At 35.2% G+C, this 12,761-nt stretch overlaps 1 protein-coding gene across 1 annotated transcript in view; it reads left to right on the forward strand.

Moving 5' to 3' along the window:
* The window catches only part of Gmds (GDP-mannose 4,6-dehydratase), a 551,474-nt gene that overhangs the window by 96,703 nt on the left and 442,010 nt on the right, over positions 1 to 12,761 (forward strand). The window contains exons 3-4 of the mRNA XM_070024711.1: positions 9,069 to 9,156; positions 11,920 to 12,029. Coding sequence (XP_069880812.1) covers positions 9,069 to 9,156; positions 11,920 to 12,029 — 198 coding nt within the window. The remainder of the gene's footprint in view (positions 1 to 9,068; positions 9,157 to 11,919; positions 12,030 to 12,761) is intronic.

Below are 12,761 nucleotides of genomic sequence, written 5' to 3' on the forward strand. Positions count from 1 at the left end.
GAGTCTACATATATTGCCTGGCAGAATAATCAAAGAGTAATAATGTAATTATCAAGAGTATATGTATTTATGTACATACACTGCATAGTCTGTAGAGCAGGAAGTTTTAGAGCAGGTCATATAGTGCAAGAAGTGATTTTAAAAGAAGTTCTATGTACTCAGACTGGATTAACTTTATGCTTTGATAAATATTAGAAGGCAAGGTACACTTTCCGATATGTGGAATGTGCTGGGAAGTAGCCAATGAAGTCAGTGAGGCTCAAATGAACCAGATTAAGGAGCTAGTTGAGCATTCATTCTTGAAGTTTTGAAGAGGGAGGTGGTGTTTCAAAAGTGATGTTCCAAATGCATGGGTGTTGTGACATAATTTGAGGAGTGGAGATGAAGTGTCAAAGGCAGGATCTGTGCCTAGTCTAGAAAAAAAGGAAATATGTCTGTGTGCTGTGATAAGGGGTGGACTAGTGGGCGTTAGTCTGGATATACAGATTCACAGGCAGGAGACCTGCTTTACTGGAAGTCTGAGATGGAGACTTGGATGTAGAAACACCATTCAGGTGTCTCTCATTAATGAACTAGAAGACTTCACTAGGCAAATCAGTGAAAGAATTGGAAACAGAATAATGAGAGCCAAGGACTATCTAGGAGCTGCAAATATTTGCATTCCTTTGACATTTAAATTATAAGAGCAGATTTGATTCTGATACAGAAAGACAATAGAAGACTCAAATGGAAAAATCACAGTCAACTGGGAGGAATTTCTCATAGAAATAATGATTGCCAAAGAAATGGGTCTATAGTTCTCTTTCTTTGATGAGTCCCTGCCTGGTTTTGGGATGAGGGTTATGATGGCTTCATAGATGTGTTCGGTAGTGAACTTTCTCTTTCAATTTCATTGAAGAGTTGGAGGAGTATTGGTGTGAGCTCTGCTTTGAAGGCCTTGTACAATTCCACTGTAAAACCATCTGGTCCTGGACTTTTCTTAGATGGGAGGTCTCTTATTGCTGTTTCTATTTCAATGCTTGATATGGGCCTGCTAAGATGGTTTAACTCATCTTGGTTTAGTTTCAGCATGTCAATATTTGCTAGGAAAAGGTCCATTTCTGCCAAGTTCTCAAACTTATAAAGTTTTGAGAAGTATTCCCTTATAATGTTCTGAATCTTGGTTGTTTCTGTGGTGATGTTTCCATTCTCATTTCTGAGTTTATTTATTTGGGTGTGTTCTCTTCTTTTTCTGTTAAGATTTGCTAAGGGTCTGTCAATTTTGTTAATTTTTTCGAAGAACCAACTCTTTGTTTTGTTTGGATTCTAATTCATTTAATTCTGATTTAATTTTAATTATTTCTTTCCTTCTACTGTATTGGGGTTTATCTTGCTGGTCTTTTTCAAGGAGGTTCAGATGTCTCATTAAATTGTTGGTTTCAGATCTCTCCAATTTGTTGATGTAGGAACTCAGAGCTATAAACTTGCCCCTAAGTACTGCCTTTGCTGTGTCCCAGAGGAACTGGTAATTTGTGTGCTCATTTTTGTTGAATATCATGAACATTTGAATTTCTTTTCTAATCTCTTCCATGACCCACTCATGATTCAACAGTGTTCAGCCTCCATGTGTTACCGGACTTTCTTTGGTGGCTTTTGGTGTTGAGTTCTAATTTTATTCCCTTGTGGTCAGAGAGAATACAAGGTATAACTTCAATGTTTCTGAATTTGGCCAAGTTTGCTTTGTGGCCTAAAATGTGGTCTATTTTAGAAAATGTTCCTAAAACAACAGATACTGGAGAGGATGTGGACAGAAGGGAACCTTACTCCATTGTTGGTGGGAGTGTAAACTTGTTCAACCACTTTGGAAAGCAGTATGGAGGTTCCTCCAAAGACTCCACATAGAGCTCCCCTATAACCCAGCAATCCCACTTTTGGCATTTACCCAAATGTTTACAAACAAGACCACACTAAAGCTACCAGCACAACTATGTTTATTGGAGCACTATTTACGATAGCTAAGATATGGAACCAACCCAGATGCCCCTCAGTAGATGAATGGATCAAGAAAATGTGGTATATATACACAATGGAATTCTATGCCTCCATCAGAAAGAATGACATTGCCCCATTTGTTAGGCAATGGAAAGGCTTGGAAAAATTATATTAAGTGAAGTAAGCCAGGCCCGAAGAAACATAGGTCCCATGGTTTCCCTTATTTGCAATATCTAGTATATGTCTGAGTCAAGCAGAAAAGGTCAGATAAGGTGATGTTATGGAAATGAACCCTAAGATATGTATTCAAATGTTTTTTTTCTTTCATGCGATTGTTTCTAACACCTAAGATTATTTCTTTGTTGCTTTGTATGTCCCTCCCCCACAGTATAACCCCCGCTTTCACTGTATTTGATGTCGTATAATTTTTGGAGGGGAAGGGGAAAAACAAATTGTTTAAATAGGGACACAGGTGGACCCATTGCAACAATGAGATGTACAAGTCGTTATGTTGAAAAATGAACTTTACAACTTTGGTGCGGGGGGGGGTGGTGGTAGCGGGGAGGTTTGGGTGGGGGGAGCAGGGGGAGGATGGGAAGGGATGGGAAGGGGAAACGAGGAGGCTACATGCTTGATAAGAAATGTACTCATTATCTTGCCCATGTAATTGTAACCCCTCTGTACAGTATTTTCACACTAAAAAAACAAAAGAAATAATGATTGCCCACAAATTGATAGGTGAAAACGTGACTGACACTATAATGAAGAGGTACAGATCCACAAAGCATGAGTAAAACCAGACGTCCCTCAGATACAAGTCCTTTGTGTAGTATAAAAAGTGTATATGGATGGTGTGGGGGGGCGTTAACTGTACAGTATTCAAGTTTAATAGGCTACTGTCCTCAACTTTAAGAGATTGATATAATAGGAGAATAAGCTGTCAAGAGGACTCTGATGGGAGTGAGGCTATATCTTTTTATACTTTGGTTACAACAAATGTTAGAGTGACTTTTTTTTCAAATTAAATCATTGGAAAATTTCTATGATTATCAGCTGCAGAGCTACAGTCTTTGATTACTCAATGACTATAAGCAGGAGAATATAATTAGTAGATGTGTAGTGGGGCCAGAGGGGGACATACCTGGCCACACCTTAGCCAAGAGGTTAATAGCAGGAATTTTGGCCAAGTACAGACATGAATGAGTTTTTAATCTTTAATGTACATCAGAATTACCTAGAGGTCCTAATGAAACACCAAAGGCGGGTTAGGAATTCTGGGAATTGTTATTTATAACATTTTTACCCAGGTGTTGCTGCAGCTACTTTCTTGCAAACTATAGATGCAGGACCACTGTAACTAAAGGTTCAGGTGAGGCAGACAGACTAGTTCCATCACCATTTATCCCTACAAATTCCTTGCTGAGCTATTTCAAATCTGTTCTGTTTATCATGAATATCAGAAATACTGGAAATAGAACAGCAGAGTGCTAGCCAGGAACATCTCAATGTTGTGAAAAATGTGGCTTGTTGAAACGGAATTGTTATAGGAAAGAAGGAAGTACACATTAAATGGGTAGCAATGTCAGTGTCAGTTTGGTACATAAAAGAAGAAAGTAGAGCAGGGTCAGGTCCCAGGGGCAGAAATGATGAAGTAACATAGGCAAGAACAAACCTTATATGTAGATTTAGCATAGAATAGTAACTGTACTCTTTTACTTTTTCTCTAGTCAAAAAATAAGAGAGTCCTGAAGACTTAACTAATGTTAACTCAAAAGCAGGCACTTCTGAATGGCTTGAGAAGGAATAAATCAATGAATTGATTTGTAATGGTTAATGACCTGTGTGGCCATACACATTTTTAGATTCCTGAAGCTGTTCCAGGACCTCCTGTGGATACCAAAAGGTATCTCAGGATGTCCAAGTCACTTATATAAAATGATATAGTATTTGTGTCTTATGTATATGCTTTTATATACATTTAATCATCTGTAGGATAGTTACAGATAGATATAGAAGAGAAATACATGACAGATAACAGTTTTATTGTTGCTTGTTTCTTGAATTTTATTCAGGATTAAGCATTAAGAACAAGTAACAAGGTTGACAAGAAATGTACTCATTACCTTACTTATGTAACTGAATCCCCTTGACAATAAAAAAATAAAAAAATAAGAACAAAGAGAATACAATACTTGGATACAATACTTGTTCTTTTATTTTTTTGTTTTTGCTTTGTGGAGCTTGAACCCAGGGCCTGGGTGCTGTCTGTGAGCTTGTTTGTTCATGGCTAGTGCTCTACCACTTTGAACCACAGCATCACTTCACATTTTTTGTTGGTTAATTGGAGGTGTATCTCATGGGCTTTCCTGCATGGTTGAACCATGATCCTCAGATCTCAGCCTCCTGAGTAGCTAGGATTACCGGCATGAGTCACCAGCACCTACAAATACCCATTTACAGTGAGGAAAACCAGGAATACTGAGATTTTATGGAAAATTGCCCTGTAAATATGATATGTACTTAATTCTGCACCTTGCTAAACTGCAAAGGCCTTTCTACTTTATACCCTGTTAAACAGCAGAGAGCAAAAGCACTATACAAGTAGTCCAGCCTTCATGGCAAGGGAGCCTTGGAAAACATCACTGGATGGTCCATGTCTTAATTCTCTTCTGCCCTTGCTGACTCTGTGGCCTTAAACAAATTCTTAATGTATATTGGGTTCGTGCACACATCTGTCTCCCAAGGTAGTTGTACAATTGTGAGAGAACATAGAAAATATTTTAGCAGTGGAGCTCTGCGGTATGCAAAGAGCTTGTAGATGCGTGAGTAACTAAGGCAGTTTGTGATGCTGACAAGCCAGGAGACACATGATGTAGAAAGTTCCTTAGATCAATTCATTAATAGTATTGCTGGAAAGCAGCTATTTTCTCTAGCCTAGGATGCTAGAGTGATATATGTTCTTTCCATTGTCATAGAAAAAGAAAACCACCACAAGTGAAACATTTTATGGAACACAATCTAGTTTTAAGTGCTTGTCAGCAACCACTATTAGGAGATGAGCTGAAAACATACTGCCACCAACTTGCTTTTGTACCCATTTTACACTAAGGTAATTGAGTGAAATAAAAGAGAAGTGAAAGTTGAATTCTCTAAAAACATTTATCTGTAAATATATGAAAAGTCCATGTTAACATGACAAGGACAATGATAACATTGCATATCAGGATTTTTTTTCAAGAAAAAATACTTGTTTTCATGTTTCAGATTTGTATTTAATATTTATATTTAAGGGGCCCTTCTTGACCACTTGGCATTTTTTCTTACAGATCTAAATGATGGTATTTACAATAAAATGGCTTCTATTTCTAGGTAGATAGCTAGAATTTTCTATTCATTACAATTTTTTTTATTGTAAAGGTAATGTACATAGTGGTTACAGTTACATCAGTAACTGCGCATCGTGTACATAATGAGTATATTTCTTTTGACCAGTGTTGTCCCCTTCCTCGTTTTCATCAGTTTCCCCCTCCCCTAGCAGCTCCCACCCTCAAGTTGTAAAGTTCATTACCAACATAATGTCTGGTAAGTCTCACTGTTGTATTTGTTTATCCTTTGTCCTATTGTTTCTGTTACTCCCCTTCCCTTCTCCAAATCAGATAATCTTATATACAAGACAGAAATAAAAAACAGTAACAACAGGGAATAAACCAAAGGAACAAAAAGAAAGAAAAAAGAAATCAGAATTTAAAATAAAGAATAGGTACATACACTGTGAGTATCCCTTCCAAACAATTCCATATTCACCTGCTCTAAGGTGGAATATAAAAAGTAGTTAAGAAATGGGATACAAGAATTGTACAGCTGTAATCTCTGGGAGATGTTAATCTATGGAGTTACTGTATTTCTTTTCTTGATATGCAGAATCCATGGATTTTTGGTTACCCCAGAAAGTTGAGTGCTTTTGTTTTGTTTTGTTTTTTAATCGGTTTCATTTAGAAAATGTTCCCAGTACCAGGAGGAGTGAGCAAAATTATCATTTAACACTACCACTTATTGTTGACTGTCTGATCCCAAGTACTGTACTCAGCTGAAGAATGGGAGGAATAGTAGTATAATTGTTGTGAAGAGTAGGGAATTTAATATATAAAAGACAAAGGATAGTTGAAGGCTGATAAATGTTAGCTGTTGACACTAACTAGGTAATGTATACTTTCTGAAAAGTGAGTGGCATTAACCCTGTCTAGGAGATATCCTATGTTAAGAAAATTTAGACAATAAAGAATTTGAAATCCAAAGGTAGGCATTTGCCATTTTAATCATAGAAAATGAATAATAAAACACCTTTTATAGTATGTAATTTGACTATAGTGTTGGAAATCAGATCAACTTTGTTCTGACACTTAGAGAACCTAAAATTTCCCTCTTCATTACCTAGTTTGCTGAGGCATGAAATTTATAAAAACAACCTCTTCCTTTTTTTTTTTTTTTTTGTTGTTGTTATTGGTTGTAGGGCTTGAACTCAGGGCCTAGGCCCTGTTCCTGGGCTCTTTTGCTTAAGGCTGGCATTCTACCACTTTGAACCACAGCACCATTTCTGGTTTTCTGGTGGTTAATTGGAGATAAGAGTCTCACAGAGTGACTTTCCTGCCCAGGTTGGTTTGAACCACAATCCTCAGATCTCAGCCTCCCATTTAACTAGGATTTCAGGCATGAGCCACTGGTGCCTGGCTTTCCATTTATTTTAAGACCTCAGTTTTTTAAAATTGTATTTTGTGTTTGAACTACTGTAATTTAATAAGCATTCTGCTTATGTTTATGTAGTTTTTTTTTTTGTTGTTGTTGTTTTGGGTCCGGTCGTGGGGCCTGAATTCTGGGCCTGGGCGCTGTCCCTCAGCTCTTCAGCTCAAGGCTAGCTCTCTACCACTTGAGCTACAGCGCCACTTCCGGCTTTTTTCTTTTTGTTTATGTGGTGCTGAGGATTCGAACCCAGGGCCTCATGCGTGCAAGGCAAGCTTTCTACCACTGAGCCACCTTCCCAGCCCCTACATAGTTAACTCATTTATCTTTTCAGTCTGGTTTTCTAACCCTTACCTCTCTTTTCTCCCAAAATCCGAATAAAAACAAACAAAAAGACCCTACCTGCATCCTTTCTATAAAGAAAAAGCTGCTAATTTCAAATTTTTAACTAGATTACACAGGTTGCACACATTTGGCTTGTCTTAAAGTTTGTATTTCATGTGTTTCAGAAGCAGACAGACTTAGCTTTCACTAGTTCTTAGAATAATACCTGCTGTCATGGACTAGTCATTTGGCAGATCATTTTTTTTTTTTTTTTACCAAAAATTAAGAGTGAGGGAGAATTTAAAACCTTTTTGTTTCATTAGGGAAAAGGAAACAAAACAAAACAAAACAAAAACTCTGGTGCTTAATGCTTTTCATTGTAAGTATGACATTAAGGTCCTGAGTTACTGATTTGATGTGATTTTTGTATAGTTGTCTACTTTTCACATGGAATCATCAAGATGACTTCATATTTTTATTGAAGCCTGTGTGTCTATATTTTTATTTTCTTTCTCTTTTGGATTGTTGAATCATCTATTTTGATAACATAAAATAGAAATTCCTCTCTTGACTACAGTAAAACACATTGGAGAAATATGTATTTCAGAAATAACTTTGGCAGTAAATACCAAGTTTCTTGAGTATAAGAATATATGTAAAATAGTTTTTTTAATTAAAAAATGATAAATTTGTACTGCTTTTCAACTTTATAATTGAGTAACAACTTAAAAAAAACAGAGAATGTGAAATAGAATAAATACTAAACTCAATATTAGTTTTATTTTCTACACCTCTAAATTAAGAAATGTCTATAAATAGCAAATCTCAATTTAATGCTTCCTAGATTATAATGTTTGCCTCCTAAAATGTCAACCAACATTTATCAACTTTTCTTGGGTTCATTCTTTGAGAAAATAGTGTTAGTGAATGCTTTTTTATTGGCTAAAGCAACCAACCAACAGACATTAGTTGTGGGTATGTTGTATCCTTTACAGAAGTTAGTTTCTCGTGAATGCTATGTAAAATGATGACATTTCTTTCCATTTGAAGAAAGACTTATGTGCTTATAATTTCCTCTTTGCATTTGGAATCTTTGAGTCATGTCATGGATTAATTTGGTTTGAGATAGAAAATGATTGAGTTAAAATATAGGAGTATATTCAACTGCAAATGAAGCTATCCAACATTGGAAAGAACACATAAAACAAATCAAAGATTAAAACTGCCACAAGTGGAACTGGAACTTGGGCAGCTGGTGATATAAACTGGTATTAGCACTGACAGCACAAAGAAAGTAATCTTGAAGGAAGTAGAACCAGGTCTGTAATAATTTCTCTTATGTATTAGATACAAATAGTTTTTCTTCAGTGTCAGATTTGCATTCTTGTTCCAGAGATGTTATCCCCTCACATTGATTACTATAATGTCAAGAAAAAATTTTAACTTATTTTCATCTTAGTTTTTTATACCTTAAATCTAGTAGTTTGTAACCTATGCAGTTTAATTTTCTGATTTTTTTTCACATAGCTGTGTAATAGCAAATATCCAAATGTATCTGTAGCCCTAGAAATCTATGTAAGATGCAACACACAACTCTCCTAAAACACTAGAAAGATGTGGAAGCCTCTTGCTCTGTGTTAAATAAGCCACAAGCAAGTTTTCCAGATGTTTCCTTAGATGGTCTGTCTTCAGTTTCAAATTGAGAAGATATATTTGTCATCAGTTAGGCTACAAGTGTGGATGTTTGGAAAAGGAGACATTTGAGTATCTACAAGTATGAAGTCATGTAATTATCTAATTACTTCAGTTAAGATTAGCAGAGAAAACACTGGAGAAAGGTAGGGTGCTGGTAGCTGTCAAACAATGAGTGGGGAAAAGTAGGCCAAGGAACAGTATCTTAACTATTTATGCATAATATTTATAAGTAATATTTATATTTTTCATAGAACCATACCTTAGAAAAAGAGCTTCTGAGTTGCTTACTCTCATTGCATATTTATAAATTTATATAACTTTTTCCACACTTAAAAACTCAGGTCCATGGAATTGTTCGGCGATCCAGTTCATTCAATACAGGTCGAATTGAACATCTCTATAAGAACCCCCAGGCTCATATTGAAGGAAGTAAGTAATTTTCTTTTTCTAAAATATCTATCTTCAGATAAGATGTTTTCAAATGTCATTTGTCTCAAAGTCCATTTAGTTACAGTTTTTCTCTTATAATTAGGTATGTTCTACACACCTATTGCTTGCTATCCTAGGACAGTCTTCTTGGTTTGCCTGTTGGAAGAATATTGGATAAATGGTTCAGAGACCAAGAAAAGACAGCTTTAATCAGCTCACTTTTGGTGTCCTTGTCTCCTTATGTAGGAATGGTTCAATTTTATAAGAATACTCTTCCTTTTTTTATATTTGACTTGTTTTACTCCAATTAATCAATCTTTGGACACTTAATTAATTTTAAAAATAATTTGTGAAGACTGATCCGAGTCTGATGACCTTATAATGATCTGCTGTACAGATCATTGTCTGGATTTGAAGATCTTATTATTTTTATTATAAATTTGCTTGTTTAAAGCTGTGTAGTTTATACAATGCAAACACAAAATTTTCTTATTTGATAATATATTATATATATATTTATCAATCAACTCCTGAAGTTGATAGGGAGACCATTTTGCGTATTAGGAGATGGAGAGAGATTGTGATTTTGACAAGATGGCAGAGCTGGGACTAGGACATAGGATCTTTAGCTTCAAGTTCAGCTTAAATTACTTGGCCAGTTTTTAGCTAACAAGATGACCAGCTTGTAATTCACAAGTAATTTTTTTTATCATTCCCAAGCCCCTGATATTTGGGTTATTATATTAGTGGTAAATTTCCAGGAAGATGGTCTAATTTTTATTTACAGAAAAGACTTCCTTCTGTAATATTTTAGTCATTAAGTGTATTTTTCTTGAAAATTAGTAAAGGCTGAGTATCACTTATCTAAAATGATTGGAACAGTTTTTTTTTGATTTTTGAATTATTTCAGCTTTTAGAATATTTGCATATATATGTATATTGTATATATATACACACATCTAAATATTTATTTAAATGCATTTGTTTTACATATAACATGCACATAACCTGGATGTATTTTGTTAGTGTGTGTATGTGCTGGTGTTGGGGATTGAACTCAAGGCCTGGGCACTGTCCCTAAGCTTCTTTTTGCTAAAGGCTAGCCTCAGCTCCATTTACATCTTTTTTTTTTTTTTGATAGTGAATTGGAGATAAGAGTCTCATGGACTTTCCTGCCTAGGCTGGTGTGGAACTACATTCCTCAGATCCTCAGCCTACTAAGTAGTTAGGATTATAGGCATGAGAACAGTTTCATAGTATGGAATTTTCCACTTGTGGCATCATGTTAGTACTTTAAAATCTTTGAATTTTGAGTACTTCAACTTAAATTTTTCTCTCTCTCTCTCTCTTTTTTTTTGTAATACTAGGGGTTTGAACTCAGGACTTCCTGATTGCTAGGCTGTTATAATATCACTGAGCCATACTTCCAGCCCTGTGGTTAGTTGTTTGAACAGGGGCTTGTTTCATGCCTGGGCTTCCCATTGTAGTTGAAATCACAGGTGGTCACTATCATATCCAGCTTCCTTTCTGTGAAGATATAATCTCTTGTACTTTTCTCCCTATACTGGACTAGTGCAGTGATTCTCTCATTCTTAGCTTTCTAAGTAATTAGAATAATACACGTGACCCACCAGCAAGTACCCAGCTGAGTGCTTCAGATTTTGAGTTTTTGGATTAGAGATTTTCTTATTTTTGTGCATAGTAAAGAATAATACTACCACTGGATCTAGATATAAATCAATATATAAAAATAATGACAATATTAAGTTAGCAAATCATCACTGTATGTGATGCAAATTCTTAAAACTAATTACATCTGTGTAAGGATCAGCCAGATTTAGAGCTTTACAGGCAAATTGTCTTGTCTTACTACCTTAAGAATATCATAAAATAGCTTCAGGATAGATTCTTATAAGCACTAAAAATTGCTAGATTAAAATATCTTTCAAGCTACTGGGGAAGTGGGGAAGGCCAGCCAAATAAAAAGTGAGATCCTATCTCAACCAACAAGCTTGGCATTGTGGTGTCTGTTATCTCAGCTACACAAAGATGAAGGTCTGAAGCCAGCCCTAGGTAAAACCTGGAGATTATACCAGAAAAATAGCGAAAACAAAAATAGCTAAGAGTGTGGTGCAAGTGGCAGATATGAGGCCCTGAGATCAAACTCAAGTACTAAAAAAAAGTATCTAAATAAAAAGTATCAAATTTAAAGCTGTAGTCTTTATTAGCTGTATATTATAGATTTCTTTAGAAGTTATATACATTATTTCAAAATTTTTATTTGTTTAAATCTCATGTGATACCTTCCAACCACTTGGAGCCTTAAGATATAATATTATTTGTATAGCACCTGTCATATTATAATCTATATGAGTTTATACTAGAAAGCCTTTAAAACATAGATTGCATATATAATTTTTCCTATAGACCCAGAGCCATGTCAGAATAAGCTGTTGTCATTGTTATGAATTCTCTGGCTGTGTTTTTGTAATGTTCAGTGTTTGATTTGTGTCTGTTGCTTCTCAATACAATAACAAAACCACTGGTTCATAGGCAACATATATATATAGTATAATATATAAAATATATATGCATATTGAATATATAACATATTAAATATATAATCTTTTGCCTCAACTTTTTGAGTGCTGGTAACCAAAGCAAAAGTTCAGTTTGGCACTTGGTTTTCTTGCCTTTACAATACACGTTTCAAAAGCTGAATCTCTCAATTTTTATTTATTGTCCTGTTTTTAAATCCTGAAGACATGAAGTTGCACTATGGTGATCTTACTGACAGTACCTGTCTTGTGAAGATCATCAATGATGTAAAACCTACAGAGATCTACAATCTGGGCGCCCAGAGCCATGTCAAAGTAAGCTGTTTTCATTGTTATGAGTTCTCTAGCTGTCTTTTTGCAATACCAGTGATCTTAGACTTCAAGTTTAATCTTCAATATTAATTTGATTAATACATTTTAATAAAATCTGATAGTTTTTTTCAGGTGTCGTCTCTGAAATTCAGTAGCATAATAAATCTTAGTATTGGAGCTTTTGTTTATTTTGGCTTGTTCCTTGAGCTTGTCAGATGGTTTTGCTGCCATTTTCCATCATTGTGAATAAGGTATTCTTATAAAATGCTAGAAGATGTAACAATAAAACCTTTAACATTAAGTTTTGTGGTGGCTATATGACAGACTGAGAGAATATTTTTTTCTGCCCTCATGGATGTTAAAATTAGCTGAACTAACTTTTTGTTTTGAATAGTAAAGATCAGTGGAAGAAAGCTTTTAGCCTCTTCTTCCTCAGTATGACTTCTCTGTGCTCAGATTCTCAGGTATTGGGACTATCTTCTTTACTCATTCTTTCTGGAACAAATCACAGTATACCTAAGAAGCCCTTTCCAGACTTAAGCATCTGCTTGACTCATATCTTGGTGGCTGTATTATATTGCTCTTGGGTGAATGAAATCTGAAACCAGAAATCATCTAGATTTTATTTATATTTTTTTTCACTCAGGAAGGTTGTGGGACTTAGAAATAAAAGCAAATAACTCCTAAGTTAAAAAAGCAGAAACCAAACCAGTCCAGAAAAATCTTAACAGTTTT

This window comes from Dipodomys merriami, unplaced genomic scaffold (assembly GCF_024711535.1).
Source record: "Dipodomys merriami isolate MVZ:Mamm:240054 unplaced genomic scaffold, mDipMer1.0.p SCAF_16, whole genome shotgun sequence".
Taxonomy (NCBI): domain Eukaryota; kingdom Metazoa; phylum Chordata; class Mammalia; order Rodentia; family Heteromyidae; genus Dipodomys; species Dipodomys merriami.